General features: G+C 47.7%; 1 protein-coding gene across 2 annotated transcripts in view; it reads left to right on the forward strand.

Annotated features, from left to right (window-relative positions):
* Positions 1 to 2405: 2405 nt before the first annotated feature.
* Positions 2406 to 18890, forward strand: part of SOCS7 (suppressor of cytokine signaling 7) — a 92652-nt gene continuing 76167 nt past the window's right edge. Inside the window, exon 1 of one of the 2 annotated variants that reach the window (XM_063959657.1) lies at positions 2406 to 3192. In XM_063959657.1, the coding sequence (XP_063815727.1) occupies positions 2612 to 3192 (581 nt within the window). In that variant the 5' untranslated portion in view covers positions 2406 to 2611. The remainder of the gene's footprint in view (positions 3193 to 18890) is intronic. The other variant, XM_063959658.1, reaches the window with a different exon arrangement.

Here is an 18890-nt window from a genome sequence, read left to right on the forward strand (position 1 = left end):
TCCACTGTGCTGGTGGAAAGCACAATCAGCTTGCAGGCTGAATCACAGGTGAGTTGTTAGAATGCACCTGGATAGGGAGTCTCTACTGCTGATGGCTGGAGCACACTGCAGGTGTGAAAGGTGTGAAGCCAGAAAGGTATTGCTGTGGTGCTGGTGCTTGTAGTTCCACGGAGTAGCAGATACAGGAGAATATCCAGGAACACGGAGACACAGGGGAGTATCCAGGAACACGGAGGATCAGGTGAATATCCAGGAACACGGAGGAACAGGATAACAGGTCCAAACACACGAGTCGCAGGAGTGACACAAAGTTCAGGACAACCTCTGACTCACCCAGCAGCTCCTGATATACCCCCTGACCGGCAGGCATTGGCTGGAGTGAGACAAGGGGGTGCGGCCAAGCTCCGGATTGGCCGCCGCACTTACACTGGGGAATACTGTCATGGCGGCGCCCATGCCGCGGCCCGGCAGGGACGCGGCGCACTCACACGCCCGTTGACTCCAGAGGCGCCTCCAGGCCCGCGGCGACATCCATGAGCAGGGCGACAGGTGACAGCAACATGCAGTGACCCCAGACGGAGTCCGCTCCGGCGGACCGACATAACAGTGGTGAGTCGATTCCTGACACTGTGTTTACATTATATTAAGTATGCGGGGGGAATCCAGAGGAGGCCACCCACAAGAGAAGCTGAGAAAGACATAGCCCACCTTTTCAAATCAACCTATGACCTCTCCCGTAATGAAAAGGTACATCTCTGTGTCCAATAGACAAAGGGATTACAGTGACCATTGTATTGTTTTGGATGAAGTGAATAAATAGAGCTTGCAGCAGGCTTGGTCACACAAGACTCTGAAGGCTTTCTACCTGATAGCTGAGGACTGGTCCAGGACGCGCTTGCGAACGATTCCCCACGTATGTATATTCTCTGTAGCCATTATTCTCTGTTATTCTGTTTAGATTTCCTTGTTAGCCTGTAGTGTATAACTTGTATCTGTTTACCCCTTTTCTCTGAATAATCCACTGCTGTGTTAGAGCCCAGTGGTTTACCACAAACAGTGTTGTCTTTTCACTTTCCTGCCTAGGCTTTTAAAGTAGATTAACCTGTTTAACCTGTTTTAGATTAACCTGTATTGTTAAGGTGTATGCACTGCGGATACTTTGTATCGCCAGTGCTATTTAAGGTTTAAAGTATAAGCATATCATTACATTGTTTCATTAATAAGGTATACAGTATTTCAATCCGTGTGCGTACGTGCCGCATGTGCGTCGCACCCACGGCACAGCGTCTTTTACGCTAAGTGCGTATCCATACGGTACTCAGTACGCAAATAGCGTACTTAGTCCGTAGTGTGTGTAATAAGTCTAGCGGCCATAGCGGCTCCACGGTAACAGTGTATAGCTTTATGTTTTAAGATAATATTTGACATTATCACTGCAGACACAGGCTGGTGGGAAGGGACACACTGAATGGCCCATTTTCAAGGACTCCACCACATCACCCTGTTCTCCGTAATTTGGGCCTTGAGGTCCTTGCAAGGGCAGCAAGGCCCTTTGTACCTTGTTGGATGTTGCCCTATTGGTGCTGGTTGTGAAGGGGCCCACATAACAATTCAAGCTTCAGGGCCCTAAAAATTAGGCTTACCATATTATCTCTTTAAACCAGGACACTCACGAATTACACAGGTTATGTGGCTGGCTGACTTCAACTCTGCATTTCGCCTGTAATTAAGCAGCTAGAGAACCTGTGTAATTCATGAGTGTCCTGGTTTCTGTATGGTAAGCTTACCAAAAATGTGGGTCTGCCACTGTATATCAGGTAGTGTGTACAGACCAAACAATTTGATCAAAATCATTGATGTCTTCATATTTGTCTGCACTGCAGGCAGATCTCACGATGTGATAAAAAATGTAGGGGAGCGCGATAGTGTGTACACACTGGATGATGTAAACGATTTCTCATTCCTATTCAGCTCCAAACGACAAATTGTCCAATATATTGTCTAGTGTGTACCCAGCTTATGCAAAGTGTGTCTAGTCAATGTTTTCAGATAATGGGGAATAATCAATTGTTTGAAAAGTCAGTTGGGAGTCTGTTTTTTAATATCTAATAGACAGGAAAATACAGACACCCAAATGACTTTCGAAACATTTGAATTCCCACCATTGACTTCAGCAGTTAAAATACATAAAAATGTTTTCATACATTAAGATGTCGAGTTTGGGTTTCAGCTGTCATAAAAAAAAAATGTTAAATAAGTAAGCAACAGGCATTTTATGAAATGTAGACATATTGTCAATGTGACAATTGGGAAGCTGAACTAAATGATAACTGAAATGTCTCCTAACCCACCAGAAAAATGGCGGCTCGCTATAGCAGCGTCACTTTCTCATAGAGCTTGTATTCCGGGCGCATGTGTCGTCGCTTCAGGGGTTGAACCAACCTTTCCAACACAGCTGACGGTCTCCTCAGCTGTCACTCAGCTAAGCCGGCAGTGACGTTGCCTAGCATCGGAAACAGGGGCGGTCTCCGATGAGGGAGCTGCCGGAGTTCGGGGAGCGGAGCTGGGAGAGGCCGAGGCTCGGGCCGGGGCCTGCGGAGCCACCGGGGTCATGCGAGGCGCAGCGGCAGAGGAGGACGCCGCGTCCTACCGGGTGCTAAGCCGGCTGCTAGGCTGCGGAGCAGAGGCTGGGGAGGAGGCGGCAAGACCCAGGCTCATGGTGTTCCGGAATATGCTACGAGGGGAGGAGGACGCGGAGGCCTCCACGGAGCCAGGGGCCGGAGTGGAAGAGGTGCCCGCAGAGGGGGCTCCCCTCGCGGCTGAGCTGTGCAGTCGGCATCGCAAAGTCGCGCATCCCGGGGAGGGCCTGGAACTGCAGCTCGGGGCGCTGGGGCTGCGGGGGGCCGGCTGCCCGTGCGAGGAGACCAGTGATGCCCTGCTGGTGCTGGAGGCGCCCGAGGCCCGGAGGCTAGAGGAGGAAGAGGACGCCGCAGAGGCAGTGGAGGGACAGGCCGGGGCGGCCGCCCGGAGGGGAACGGGGAGGAAGGGGTCGCTGAGGATTCGCCTATCCAGGATTTTCCGGACCAAGAGCTGCGCTGGATCCGGGGCTGCTGCGGACAGGAGAGGAGCTGGCGACCTGGGAGGCTCTGGCGGCAGCCTGACTGACATGTCCAGGGAGCGGGAGCTGGACAGGTGAGAACTGGCATGTGTGAGCCCCCAGCGTTCCTCCTGCATGTGCACACACTCCCGCTGTGGCCTAATATCTTTTTTTTCCCCATGAATGTGGTCTGAATAAGATGATTGGTGCTAATATCGTAGTGTGGACAAAAAACAACAACAGTAACACACTATGGGAATGTATTTTGCACCATAAAGAAACCTAGTTTTCCCATGACTGTGAATGTGGAGTTTGTATGCTTTTCTTGTGTTTATGTGTGTGTTTCCTCTTAGTGCTTCTATTTGCTGCTAGTCTTAAACCATTTCATTAGGTAAATGCATGTCATGCTGCATTCACACATGTGACCCATGAGTTTGCGGGGTCTAGCATGCCGGCAAATTCCCCGGTCTCTGCTCCGTCACCCTGATCAGGAGCAGAGTCGCGGACTCGGGATTTAGGGGTCTATTTACTAAGCCTTGGATGGAGATAAAGTCGCTGGAGATAAAGTACCAGCCAATTGGCTCCTAACTTTCGTTTTTCAAACACAGCCTGTGGCATAGCAAGCAGTTAGGAGCCGATTGGCTGGTACTTTATCTCCAGCAACTTTATCTCCATCCAAGGCTTAGTAAATAGACCCCTAAGTGCCGGGGCGTTTGCATTCAGTTCTACCTAAATAATGAGTTGATGCACATTTACACACACGAACCCAGGATTTAGGTGCTAGTGTGAAAGGGGTATAAGAGAACGTAGAAGTACCACTGTATTCAGGCTGTGTATATGTCAACGACACAGATTATTCCGCACAGCAACACGGGTTATGTGCTGCGCTCGTGTGCAATAACACGTGTTAATAGGGGTATGTCTGTCAACATTCACAATGTTATCTGATGACATTCTAACATGTAGACATTTTGGGGGTGTATACAGTTAGCTACGCAAAAACATTGGGTGCGTAAAATGTCAGTTTTTTGCAATTTTTCCCAATGTTTCACAGATACTATTTTTACAGGCTATCCAATTGGATCGTCCATTAAAAAAAAAAAAAAGTAAAAAAATCACACAGGTTCAGTGAAACCTGTGTGTTTTTTCGCTGGCTGCTGCGGGGCTGCTTATGGTGTTTGGTTTTGCCTGCCTGAGGCAAGTGAAACAAAATCCCAAATAAGCCACAGCACGAGCCATCTTATTTAGGCTAATTGGATACCCCCCTTTGATTGTTGACATGCTGTCTGAGACACACAGAGACTAATGTGAAACATTCTCTGTAAAGTGTTGCATAATATGCTGATGGTTAATAAATAATAATTACCTTTGGATCTTTCATTTGTTTCTAAGGAAATATTCACCTGTATTTCTGTTGAGGCTCATACCCTCTGGCAATTCTGTTACATGATTTTTATTAGTGTTTTTAACACTATTAAAATATATGCGCAGACATGACGCTACATTATTTCTATTGTCCCAATACCCTCTAATGCTGTTTAGATCACTGTTGCAGTTGCTTTCTCTGTTTTGTTCTATGGGGGTCATTCCGACCCGATCGCTCGCTGCAGTTTATCGCAGCGTTCCGGTCGGAACTGCGCTTGCGCCAGCGCACTGGCTGAAGGCCGTCGTTGCCTAGCAATCGCTTCTGAGGCAGAGGCGGTCGCTGGATGGCAGCATCAAGCTGCTTTTTTGGGGTGCGGTCCAGCCCACCGTTGGGGGGTGGGCCGCGGCGGCTGCGTGACGTCACACGCAGCCGCTGCGACCCGGGGCAGCGAAGAGGTTCTCCCGGCCAGCCGCAGGAGCTGCGCTGGCCGGGAGTAACTCCTGAGATGCAAAAGCATCGCCGCTGTGCGATGCTTTTGCATTTCTGCGGGGGGAGGGGGCGGCACTGGCATGTGGGGCGGACTAGCCCTGTGCTGGGCGTCCCCCCGCATGTCTGAGTGCCTGATCGTAGCAGTGCTAAATTTATCACAGCTACGATCAACTCTGAATGACCCCCATAGTTCTGCTTCCCACAGATAAATGCATTGCAAAAGCTTACTGTGGCTTCTCAGATGCTAATGCAGGTCAAACATGTTTGCATGCAACATGCATATTTTTTACTAGCTATATGCACCTTAAAAGCTATATATATTCTTGCTTCCTATCTCATAACAATGCCGATTTAATAAGCATCTGGAGAATGCATATTCTCTGTAGGGAAAATGCACAGATTACGGTTGCGTTTGTTAGCTACAGAACATATTTGTCATGCATCTATGATATATGATGCTAGATGATTGCCCCCCTTGTAAGCAGAAGAGGCACTGCCCAAATAACGTACCTACAGTCTCTGTTTTTATTGCTAAAATGAATTCACAACAAATAGCTCATAGTAGATCTTTTTTCTACGTCTGATCAGGTTCACTCAGATTCAACTCCCAACCACCGCATTAGTGTAGTCACAAAAAACCATATGTACAGTTTATACAACACTGGAATATAAGAAAGGAGTCTCCAATGTATTATAAGGGAGGTTTGTGAATGTTATCCAAACGTTTGTAGCATACACTTACAATGTGGTAATAACCTAGCGTTGTCACACAGAGAGGAATCTAGGGCCTAATTCAGAGATGCAATGTTGGTTTTGTACGCAGTGGAGCGATTTTTTTTTTTTTGCCACTGTGCATGTGTCCTTAGTCACATTGCCCATGTGCCACAATGGTATTGAGACAGTGGTTGTTGTGAGGATTTCTTTACAAAGCGAGTGGCAGTAATGGGCCAATTCAATTGTTTTGGGCATCTAGAAATCTGGTCTAAGCAGGACTTTTTAAGACGCCCAAACAATTGTTACAATTCAATTGTCGCGCCAAAACAGGACCGGTTTTAGCCACCTAAAGCAGCTAAACACATCTAAATTCCCTGCTTTGGGCATCCAAACTCAGTTTGGACGCCCAAAGTGTTGAGTTTCCATACATTTTTTTTTCCCGCATCTCAGGATGCTGCAAGAAAAATGTGACCTCCGTAGCTGCTGGGCGCCCGAACAACAGAACAATTGGATTGTTGCCATCGAACACCCTCTAGTGGCGGCCGCGTAAAACAAACAAACAATTGAATCGCCCCCTTAGAGCCCATTTGGGGAGGTAAATGGGGAAGTCACGACTCAAACACAGGCGTGTCGCAACTGTTTCAAGGGCATGTGACGGTGTGCCACTGTGACCCTGTGTGCAGTTACAATGGATTTAGTGTCTTACTTCCAGCAGCCATGCTGTGCGACCATAGGGACACTCAGAAGGTTAATGTTTAGCCAATGTGCTTCCCATGGCTGCATCTTTGTATACCAGTGGTGGTTCAGAGGTGCTGCCAGTGGACGTCTCAGTACAAGTCTCCGCGGCTGCAACGTTTGCATATATTCGCACAGCCGCTGCATACATATTCACAGCTGCAGTGGCATTAGTGTACATCTGAGTCCTGCCCCTAATCCATGTTGGAGAATGCAGAGCACTTGCATTAAGGAGAGAGGAGTCTCTAATAGATAGACTGGTTCTGTAGTGTAAGTGCATTATATACTGATTCTATAGAAAACTTTAAGCCTCACATTTAATCTAATGGAAGATCCTTTTTTTATGCAATACAACTCTCCATACATATTGATCATCCCTAATACTGGTATAAACAATATTATAATATTGCATTGTACCAGAGAGATAGATACAGTGTTCTGAATCCTGAGTAGTGGAATATCTTATCAAAAGGGATCTAATTCTTTCTTGTTACACAAGTGCTTAGGATATAATTATAAAGAGGTTACCAAGACTGTAGGTTTGTTTACATTGGTTAAAAAAAGACCTGATATAGAAGGAATGATTAATATGTATAAATCTACACAAGGATAATACAGATGTGTCTTACAACCTTTTTTTTGCATCATGTGACATACAAACAGGGTGACTAATTGTGACTGGAACAAAGACGCTATGAACGTTTGAAGGGGGTCTTCACGGAAAGGGAGATTAAGCTGAGAAGTTCCACCTGAGGTCGTGGTGGTGGCAACTTCACAAATCGAACAGAAAAATAGACTGGATGCCTTTCTTACAATGTGTTGAAGTTGGCTCTGTAGGACATAAAATTTCCCTATACGCTGACCACGGCCTAATGTGTAGCACCAGGCACACATCTCTCCCTAATCCCTTTCATGATCTTCATCCATTTGCTAAAATCTTAAACTATGAGAGTAATGCAAAAGAGCCTGAACTCTTGATTTCAGTCTCCCTCAATATTTGGTTGTCTGTTAAGCATCCTATGATTTCTCTTTGCTATCCATATCTACTTAAACATTTGTGGGTCTGTTTAACTAGGTCGTTCAAACAGTAATTTGGTGCCAATTCCCCCCCACTGATAAAATGAAATTGGCGCTCTCACATTAGGACAAGTTATTTATGCCCCGGATGGGTAGAATAATATAGATTAAAATGAATATTTTACCACTTGTACTCTCTCATTCAAACATTTATCGGCTATATCCTTGCTAATACTTTTAAAGTAATACGGCAGCTAGCCAGCAAACCAAGAATTCAAGTTCCGTTCTCCCTAACCTGTCCATGAGGGTGGATTGGAAGAAATAGAGCTGTTAAATATTATAGGGCTTTCTACCTCGCCCAGTGTGTTTATATTGCACTTGCTCACACAGAAGGATTTCGTTTGCTATAGGGGCTAATAAAACTAATCTCTTTTCATATTTAATATTGTTCATTTGTAAACCAACATTCACACCTCACTTAACAGTCTAGCTCCTACAGTAATTTTAGCTTTCTCCACTACAATCTGGAACCATGCAGCTAAAACCTACAAGATGCTCACTAACTGTTGGGAATGACCACCTCCTTGGGATTACTCTCCTCCTTTTGGGGAGTGGACTTGTGATTACATTCTTGGCGGATACAGCTCCACTAATGTTCCACAGCATATGCATATCTTTGCTCTCTAAAGGCCAGTACTGACGGTAGAGATTTGTGCTGAGCGATCTTAACACAGAACGCTCAGCACACATCTCTCCCCTCCGCTCAGTACAGCGCGATGAGTGCTGAGCGAGGTGGGTGCTCATTTCACCCAGCGGGTGAAATGAGCAATGTGCCAGATTGAGCCTGCATGCTGGCCAATCTAGCACCAGCGATAGCGACACGCGGGGCTGCGCATCGCTATCGCTGTGGGAGTACACACTGAGAGATCAGTGCTTAAATTCCAAGCAATCTAGTCACGTTGCTTAGAATTTAAGCACTGATCTCTCCGTGTGTACCCCTCCTAATGCTTGCTTTTATCTATATCTCCAGATCATATATTTTTACATGTCCTCCAGCAGAACTTGTCCTGGCTCTCAGCCCCTGCTTGCAAAATACTTAATCTTCATAGCCTTTAATTCTGAATTAAATACCATTCACAGCAGTAAACAATGCTAAGCATGAATATGAGTATTGAAATAAAAACACAGGTAGGGAGTGACAAGCACAGGGGAAAGGGTAGGGCATCTCACTATCTACAGTAGAGTCAGTAGGCAGTAGTGAGATGCAGGGAAAAGTACAACAGCTCTCAATGATCCTGTATCTATTGTATGGGTGACCAGATAGTTTCAGAGTTGCTGACTCAAAGATTGATGCAGTGGACAGTGGGGACAGAAGAGAGTGTGATGGTGTCATTTCAGAGAGAGGGGCATAAGTGGAAGATCCTTGAAGGTGAGAATTCGTTCAATTTTGTCATTGTAAGTTTCAGGAAGGTCACATATGTTAGATGGCAGAGACACAAGCGTTGGAGGAGAGGCAGATTTGGAGAGAGATTGGTGGAGGAGAGGCAGATTTGATAAAATTGAAGGTTGAAGCTGATGAGAAGGGAGGAGGTGTTGAGAGAAGAAAAGGAGGACAAGGATGAACTCTTGGTGGTTACGAACAGGTTGAGAAAATGAGGAGGTGGAGGTAGGAACTCAGAAAGATCCTTAAGAGAGTAACTTTAGGAGGGACATGGGGGTGATGGAGGTAGTTCACAGTGGTGTGAGAAAATGAAATATATGAATAGATCGTATGAGTGTGAGCAGTTTAGAAGCAGCATCATCACTGGGAACATCCAGTGGTGTATTGGAGTTGTAGAGGATGAGCAGGAAAGTCAGTGGAGAGGAAGATGGGATAGCCAGGTGTCAAAATTGTCAAGAAAGTGGGAGCAGGGGGATGTTAGAGTATCAGGACCAAAGGTAAAAACGGTGCAAGAAACATATGGAATGGATCTCCTAAGGGAGACTTGGGAGGGAGGAAGCAGAAAGTGCAACAGAAGATAAGGATTCCCAAATTCACTGCTTGATTGGTACCAGGACAAGAGGTGTGGGAGAGACCTAGTTTCCTATTGTTTACTAACACCACAGGGGACACTCAAAGGGCCTAATTCTGAGTTGATCAGAGCAGCAAATTTGTTAGCAGTTGGGCAAAACGTGCACTGCAGGTGGGGCTTATGTAACATGTGCAGAGAGAGTAGATTTGGGTGGGGTGTGTTCAAACTGAAATCTAAATTGCAGTGTAAAAATAAAGCAGCCAGTATTTAGCCTGCTCAGAAACAATATAACCCACCCAAATCTATCTCTCTGCAAATGTTATATCTGCCACACCTGCAGTGCACATGGTTTTGCCCAACTGCTAACAAATTTGCTGCTGCCATCAACTCTGAATTACCCCCAAAGTCTTTTGTTTACTCCCTATTGTCCAACAGTAAACTTGCCAGACAGGGGGGCTCTCTGGCTGATGTAGTCGCCTTGATTATGTGTTGTATTCCAATGCTTTAAGCTCCTAAAGCCCCGTATACACGGGGAGAGATGTGTGCTGAACGATCGCTCAGTGACCGCTCAGCACAGCGCGATGTGTGCTGAGCGAGGGGGGCGGACGGGGGTGGGGGGCGCTCATTACACCCAGCGGTGAAATGAGCTACCTGCTAGATTGTGCCTGTGTGCCTAGCACCGGTGATGGCGGCGCGTGGGGCCATGCATCGCTATCTCTGTGGGGCATACACACAGATAGATCCGTGCTTAAATTCTAAGCAATCTAGTCAGATTGCTTAGAATTTAAGCATTGATCTCTCCGTGTGTACCCCCCTTAAGACACAGAAGTCAAACACACCCCTGCAATATGAAGCTTCTGGGGGGGATAAGTAGAGCTTCCCAGAGAGCTGAAGGGACATTCTCTGCTCCTTGACTAATACCTGTTTTACTCCGCCAGCATATGACATGGGTCATTGCACATAAGCGTGCATAACCTGTGTTGCCGGTTGGTGTAAAAGGGTCGAGTTGTAATAATCCAGGTAGAGTAACTAGATATTCTAACTCTGGTAGTTTGCAAGGTTGCCTGGCAAACTCTGCAGTGTAAACCGGAGCTGGGTCGCATCAACCCGGCTTCCTGTTCAAAGTGATCTACAGGCAGGTGCTTGGAGATCATGTGATCTCCAAGCGCCGCCCCCACCGCATCACCGGCAACATCAACCTGGCAATATGCCGGGTTGGTGACTGCAGTGGAAAAGGGGACTGACACGGGTCGCAGCCGAGTAGCACCTGTGTCAGGCTCCTGGCTGAGACCCGCGCTTTTAGGGGTATATTCAACAAGAGTCGGATCCGACTTTTGGATTTGGCCGTACACAGGGTCCTGTCAGGCCGATGGTGTCAGCGGCTGCGGAAGCGCTGACAGCAGCGGCCAGGGGAGCAGAGATCGGCGACCGTGACTAGGAGGGGCTGGCTGCTGGGGACATGTGTGGAGCGGCAGGGCGAGGCGCTGCAGGAAGAGAGGTGTGACGGGGGGAGCAGAGATCGGTGGCTGGCAGCGGGGGAACATGTCTGCGGCGTGGGGTGGCGCTGCAGGGAGAGAGGTGCATGGCCGGCGGGGGGAGGCGCTGCAGGGAGAGAGGTGCAGCCAGGCACCTCTCTTCCCTCCTGCCGCAGCAGACATGTCCCCCTGCAGCCAGCTCCCCCTGCTGGCCGTCGATCTCAGCTCCCAAGCCGCCCGCAGCACCGCTCCTCTCCTCATCTCAATCCAACTTGTTTTCAAGTCAAATTGAGTTTGTTGGAAAGGGGGCCAAAACCTGTCGGATTTGGCCCCATTTCCGACAGAAGCACGTGGATCGGCGTCTATTCCGACGATCCACGTGTTTACCGACAAGTCGGGAATTCCCGACTTGTCGGAAAAAATCAGCCCTTTTTGAATAGGTCGGAACCCCTTCCGACCTATTTCTGTCGGAAGCTGCCGTCTTTCCGACAAGACGGCAGCTTCCGACAGTTATTGAATACACCCCTTAGTCTAAAAGGAGTATTAGAAGTAATGTTCTGTCAGGAGTTAGTGGTGGGAATTGTCATGTGAAATTGGATTACAGTAGTGTGCTAAACTTTTTATAACCCATTCTGTTCAATAAACTACTTTTGGATTTTCATCGACCACTGTGCCTGAGTGATTTGGAACCCTGTGGGGTATATGCAATTGCGGGCGAATCGCGGCAATTTTTCACCCGTTTTTCAATTCGACAGGTGAATTCCGGCAGGTGGGTGCCGGAATTCACCATATTCAATGAAAAACGGATTCGACAGTCCCGCGGTCGAAAAACGGCCGATTTGACGGATTTTGATCCGGTTTTTTAAAAACGGGAAAAACCCGAAAAAAAAATGGCGTAGGGTCCCCCCTCCAAAGCATAACCAGCCTCAGGCTCTTCGAGCTGGTCCTGGTTCTAAAAATCCGGGGGGGAAATTGACAGGGGATCCCCCGTATTTTTAAAACCAGCACCGGGCTCTGCGCCTGGTGCTGGTGCAAAAAATACGGGGGACAAAAAGAGTAGGGGTCCCCCGTATTTTATACACCAGCATCGGGCTCCACTAGCTGGACAAATAATGCCACAGCCGGGGGTCACTTTTATACAGTGCCCTGCGGCCGTGGCATTAAATATCCAACTAGTCACCCCTGGCCGGGGTACCCTGGGGGAGTGGGGACCCCTTCAATCAAGGGGTCCCCCCCAGCCACCCAAGGGCCAGGGGTGAAGCCCGAGGCTGTCCCCCCCCATCCAAGGGCTGCGGATGGGAGGCTGATAGCCTTGAGAAATGTGAAAGAATATTGTTTTTTCCAGTAGTACTACAAGTCCCAGCAAGCCTCCCCCGCAAGCTGGTACTTGGAGAACCACAAGTACCAGCATGCGGGAGAAAAACGGGCCCGCTGGTACCTGTAGTACTACTGGAAAAAAAATACCCAAATAAAAACAGGAGACACACACCTTGATAGTAAAACTTTATTACACAACTGCCGTCACACACATACTTACCTATGTTGACCCGCCGACTGCCACAGTCTCCGACGATCCGGGGTACCTGTGAAAAAAATTAGACTCGCCTGATCCAGTGTCCGGGAGATAATCCACGTACTTGGTAAAAAAAGAAAACGCATACCCGACCATGCCGGACTGAAAGGGGTCCCATGTTGACACATGGGACCCCTTTCCCCGAATGTGCCGTGACCCCACGTGACTCCTGTCACTGAGGTCCCTTCAGCCAATCAGGAAGCGCTACTTCCGTGGCGCTCACCTGATTGGCTGTGCGCGTCTGAGGTCAGACAGCGCATCGCACAGCTCCCTCCATTACTTTCAATGGTGGGAACTTTGCCATCAGCGGTGGGGTTACCCGCGGTCAGCCGCTGACCGCGGGTGACCCCACCACTAACCGCAAAGTTCCCACCATTGAATATAATGGAGAGGCTTTGCGATGCGCTGTCTGACAGCTGAGAAGCGCAGCCAATCAGCAGAGTGCAAGGACGTTGCGCTCGCTGATTGGCTTAAGAGACCTTTCAGTGACAGCAGTCACGAAGGGGTCTCTCTGCATTCGGGGAAAGGGGTCCCATGTGTCAACATGGGACCCGTTTCAGTCCGCTGGCACGGGTTTGTCGTTTTATTTTTTTGCCAAGTACGTGGATTATACTCTGGACCCTGGATCAGGTGAGTAATTTTTTTCACAGGTACCCCGGATCGTCGGAGACGAGACGTGCCAGTCGGTGGGTCAACATAGGTAAGTATGTATGTGTGTCGACATGTGTGAAATAAAGTTTTACTGTCACGGTGTGTGTCTCCTGTTTTTATTTGGATATTTTTTTTTCAGTAGAACTACAGGTACCAGCGGGCCCGTTTTTCTCCCGCATGCTGGTACTTGTGGTTCTCCAAGTACCAGCTTGCGGGGGAGGCTTGCTGGGACTTGTAGTACTACTGGAAAAAAACAATATTCTTTCACATTTCTCAAGGCTATCAGCCTCCCATCCGCAGCCCTTGGATGGGGGGGACAGCCTCGGGCTTCACCCCTGGCCCTTGGGTGGCTGGGGGGGGGACCCCTTGATTGAAGGGGTCCCCACTCCCCCAGGGTACCCCGGCCAGGGGTGACTAGTTGGAAAAAATACTTGTGCCTCCAAAAAAGACAAACCAAGTACCTAATCCCTTCTAATATAAATAGATATGCTATTACCAATAAAAAAAACACCAAAAAAAACATGTTTTAAATTTTTTTTATTAGTTTCACCCACCAAAGTGTGGCGGATTGAAAATGACGAATTTACTGTCTAAAAGCACTGTTGTCGAATTTGCAAACCTCAATTGAATATACTTTGGTCGAATTGCAGCACTTGTATCATTGCAGAAAAGTCGAATTTCAAAAAGTCGAATTTTGAAAGTCCGTTTTTTTGACGGAAAGTACTGAATTGCATTGACGATTTATTTTTTTTGGCGAAAAAGTCCAGTGTTTCGCCAATTTCGGAAATTCGACCGCAATTGCATATACCCCTGTATCTTCACAGGGATGAAGTTGGCAAGCTCACTAGAGCACCAAAGAGGTTCTTGGGAGTGAAGGAGCAGGTGATAGGTGGAGTGTTTGAGAATAGACTTGGAGGCAGGGGCAGTGCCGTAAGAGGGTGGTTAGGTAGGGGGGTGGGAGTTGGTGCAGTAATAAATATAATAATAATAAAAGGGATGCAGTCAGTTTACCGGCTGTCGGGATCAGGAGTCCAACGCTGGCATCTCCACACCTGCCCGTACTTCCCACTCGGTTGGTGGGTCCATGACACGAGCGAAGCTGGCCACCACGCCCAAAGCTCGGCAAGCGCAGCCGCTGCCTTGCCGCAGGTATTAAGGCAGATTAGATACTGCTGTTGGGATACTTACTGCTGGCATCCCGTCTACCGGGATATTGTATGTATTCGTAATGAAAAGCATGAGTGGGAGTAGTAGTGAGTGAAATTGTTGATCCAGAAGAGTGTGCTGAGTTCTGACTGGGGTATTATGTTATATATATATATCTGCACTAATTTTTCGTCCAATAAAAATGGGCTGTTATAGCGATTTTAGCCTGATGGACGTTATCTGGCTATCCAATTAAAGTCCACTTTTAGCTGCCGAAAAATGTCTTGTTTTTGATCAATAACACATATTTAGAATATAGTTTAAAACTGGGTACACATTACACTATTATTATTATTATTATTATTATTATTATTATTATTATTATTATTATTTTCTCCAGCAGGATCCACAGGATAACGTTGGGATATGATGAAGCAACAGCAGATATGCACCAATCGGTCAAAGCTTTTCGGCCTCCCAGCATGCAATGGGCCCGTCCATATATCCCCGCCTCCTGGCTCAGGCTTTTTGTTTGGTGCGGCAGGAGCTGGACCATGGTCAGAGGGCTGCTGTGTTTTTTTTTTTTTTTTTTAGCATCCCTAAGCTTTCTTATTTTATTTTTATAGTCTTAATATTTTTTCTTGAGTGATTTTTCTAAAAAGCGTCTTATACGTACCTTAGAAAGAGTCGCTCCAACAACTCTCTGCCGGGTTGCGAAAACGCTTACCTATGAGTACAGTGCTGTTTTGACGGGCGTCTGTGTTGGATATAGTAGCAGGTCCAGCAGACGTTACCAGGCTGTGGCCGGAGCACGGGGAGAAGGTAAGGCATCGGTTCCGCTTAGAAGGGGAATACGGACACAGCCGCACTGTTTTGGGAGGAGGCTACCAAACAGTTGCTGACGTGGCTGCCACCTCGGGTGCACCAGCGCTAGGCCTTAGGGATCATAGGCTCCAGGAATAGTATGAGGCCGCGGTCCATAAGGTTGATGTCAGCAGTGGGGAGTCAGACGCTCTCCTGGTCGCCCCTCCCCCCGGTTCATGACCAGTTATGCGTTTGCCTTTAAGAAGCACCCTCCTCAAAGGTTTTTTTGTACCAGCCCGTCTTGGGTAGAGACGAAGGCCAGAGCTTTGTTAGAGGTAGTCCAGAAATTGCTTCAGTCAGGAGTAGTCATTCCAGTTCCTCCTGCACAAAGAGGACAGGGTTTTTACTCCAACCTGTTCTTAGTTCAGAAGCCAAATGGGCCATTTCGGCCCATTCTCAATCTCAAAGCGCTGAACAAATACATTTGGGTACCTCGGTTTCACGTGGAGACGTTGCGTTCCATCATTTTAGCCAGGGGATTATATGGTATCCCTGGATATACAGGATGCTTACCTACATGTTCCTATAGCACTGTCCCATCAGTGCAATCTCAGGTTCGCTATCCTCCAACAGCATTTTCAGTTCCAGGCCCTACCTTTTGGGTTAGCCACAGCCCCCAGAGTATTTACGAAGATTATGGTGGTAAGGGCAGCTTATCTCCATCAGCAGGGGATAAGAATATTTCCATACCTCGACGATCTTTTAATCCTGGCACAGATGCAGGAATTGCTTTTATGTCATCTGCAACAGACAATAACGTGTCTGCAGAACCACGGGTGGCTCATAAATTGGGCAAAATCGTCTCTGGTTCCGTCACAGCGGATGACTCACTTGGGGGCTGTACTGGATTCAAGTCATCAGAGTGTAATTTTACCTCTGAACAAGATATCCAAGGTTCAGTCAAGGATTCAGGACTTGTTACACAGTCGAAAGGTATCCATTCACCCAGCAATGCGTGTCATTGACATGGTGGAGTATGCACAATTCCACACAAGGCCTCTGCATTGTCTGATTCTTGCCAAATGGAATGGGTTGCATCAGACGATAAAAACACAGACTATGGTTCTTGCGTTAGAAGTAAGAAGGTCACTAGCCTGGTGGCTACAGACATCCCATCTGGACAAAGGGAGACCCTTTTGGATATCAGATTGGGAAATTCTGGCGACAGATGCCAGTCTCCAGGGCTGGAGAGCAGTGTGATGCGATGTGACGGCAGTAACGTATCTCAACCATCAGGGAGGAACTCGCAACCGAAAAGCGATGAAGGAAGTAAGTCGCATACTAAAGTGGGCAGAACTTCATCATCCAGCCTTGTCCGCAGTGTTCATCCCGGGAGTCTTAAACAGGCAAGCGAATGGGCTCTACAGCCAGAGATATTCCAGACTCTAGTAGACAAGTGGGGGTTGCCAGAGATAGATCTCATGGCGTCCCGTCTGAACAACAAAGTGCTCGCATACGGGTCAAGAACAAAGGATCCCAAAGCGATCTTTGTGGATGCCCTGTTGGTGAGATGGGACTTTTATCTGGCTTATGTGTTTCCTCCAATCACCCTATTACCCAGGGTGGTGAGAAAGCTAAAGCAAGGAAAAGGTGCCGTGATACTAATAGCTCCGGCTTGGCCCAGAAGGCATTGGTACACAGATCTGCAGAGAATGTCGATGGATGTTCCACTTCTGCTCCCTCAATGTCCAGATCTACTGATGCGGGGTCCTTGTTATCACAGACATCTGGATCGACTGTCTTTGACGGCGTGGCTCTTGAAACCTCTATCCTAAAGTCAAGAGGATTCTCACAACAGGTAATTCAAACTATGTTCAGAGCAAGGAAACCTTCCTCAGCTCGCATTTATCACCGAATATGGCAAACCTATATTCATTGGTGCAGTGAATGGAAAATGTACCCTAAGTCTTTCATTGTTTCCAGGGTTTTAGCATTCATTCCGGCAGGAATGAATAAAGGTTTGAAGGTGGCTTCCTTGAGAGTGCAAGTGTCAGCATTGACTGTATGGTTCCAGAAGAAAATTGCCAATTTACAGGATGTGCGTACTTCTTTTTTCCTGGGAATGCTGCGCATTGAACATCATTTTGTTCCTCCTACAGTGCCTCTAGTCCTGAAAGCCCTTCAAGTTGCCCCGTTTGAATCACCTAATAAAGTGGATCTTAAATGGTTGACAGCTGAAGTTCTTTTTCTACTGGCTATGGCGTCAGCTAGAAGAGTATCAGATTTAGCAGCATTATCGTGTCATTCCCCATTTCTCTTACGTCCTAGAGGATGCTGGGGACTCCGTAAGGACCATGGGGTATAGACGGGCTCCGCAGGAGACATGGGCACTATAAAGAACTTTAGATGGGTGTGCACTGGCTCCTCCCTCTATGCCCCTCCTCCAGACCTCAGTTAGATCTTGTGCCCAGAGGAGACTGGGTGCACTACAGGGGAGCTCTCCTGAGTTTCTCTGAAAAAGAATTTTGTTAGGTTTTTTAGTTTCAGGGAGCACTGCTGGCAACAGGCTCCCTGCATCGTGGGACTGAGGGGAGAGAAGCAGACCCACTTAAATGATAGGCTCTGCTTCTTAGGCTACTGGACAACATTCGCTCCAGAGGGTCGGAACGCAGGTCTCGCCCTCGCCGTTCGTCCCGGAGCCGCGCCGCCGTCCTCCTCACAGGGCTGGAAGATAGAAGCCGGGTGAGTATAAGAAGAAAGAAGACTTCAAAGGCGGCAGAAGACTTCAGATCTTCTCTGAGGTAACGCTGTTCGCCATTGCTCCCACACACAACACACACAGCGGGCACGGAAGGGCGCAGGGGGGGCGCCCTGGGCAGCAATAATAAACCTCTAGGGACTGGCTAACATAGGCTGCGGAGACAGTATATTATATAATCCCCGCCAGTATTGGAAATTTGAGTGGGGGCGGAGCTTGATCCCCCAGCACTAACCAGCGCCATTTTCTCCACAGCACACTGCAGAGAAGCTGGCTCCCCGGACTCTCCCCTGCTGAACACGGTGACAGAGGGCAAAAAAGAGGGGGGGGGGGGCACTTTTAATTGGCGCAGTGAGTGTATATGTATGTATGTGTATATGTATGTATGTATGTATGTGTGTATATATATATATATATATATATATATATATATATATATAATTCGCTGTTTTATCTGGGAATTTTGTTTCCAGTGTCAGTTGGCGCTGGGTGTGTGCTGGCATACTCTCTCTCTGCCTCTCCAAAGGGCCTTATTGGGGAACTGTCTCCATATAGATATATCCCTGAGTGTGTGGGGGTGTCGGTACGCGTGTGTCGGCATGTCTGAAGCGGAAGGCTCATCTTTGGAGGAGGTGGAGCAGATGATTGTGGTGTCTCCGTCGGCAACGCAGACACCTGATTGGTTGAATATGTTGAATGTTTTAAATGCAAATGTGTCTTTATTACATCAGAGATTGGACAAAGCAGAGTCATGGGATAGAACAGGGAGTCAATCCATGGCTTTGACTGTGTCACAGGGCCCTTCAGGGTCTCAGAAACGTCCCTTGTCCCAAGTAGCAGACACTGATACCGACACGGATTCTGACTCCATTGTCTACTACGATGATGCAAGGTTACACCCAAGGGTGGCCAAAAGTTTTCATTATATGATTATTGAAATAAAGGATGTTTTACATATCACAGATGACCCCTCTGTCCCTGACAAGAGGGTACACATGTTTAAGGAAAAGAAACCTGAGGTAACCTTTCCCCCATCTCATGAGCTGAACGCGT

This window comes from Pseudophryne corroboree, chromosome 3 (assembly GCF_028390025.1).
Source record: "Pseudophryne corroboree isolate aPseCor3 chromosome 3, aPseCor3.hap2, whole genome shotgun sequence".
Taxonomy (NCBI): Eukaryota; Metazoa; Chordata; class Amphibia; order Anura; family Myobatrachidae; genus Pseudophryne; species Pseudophryne corroboree.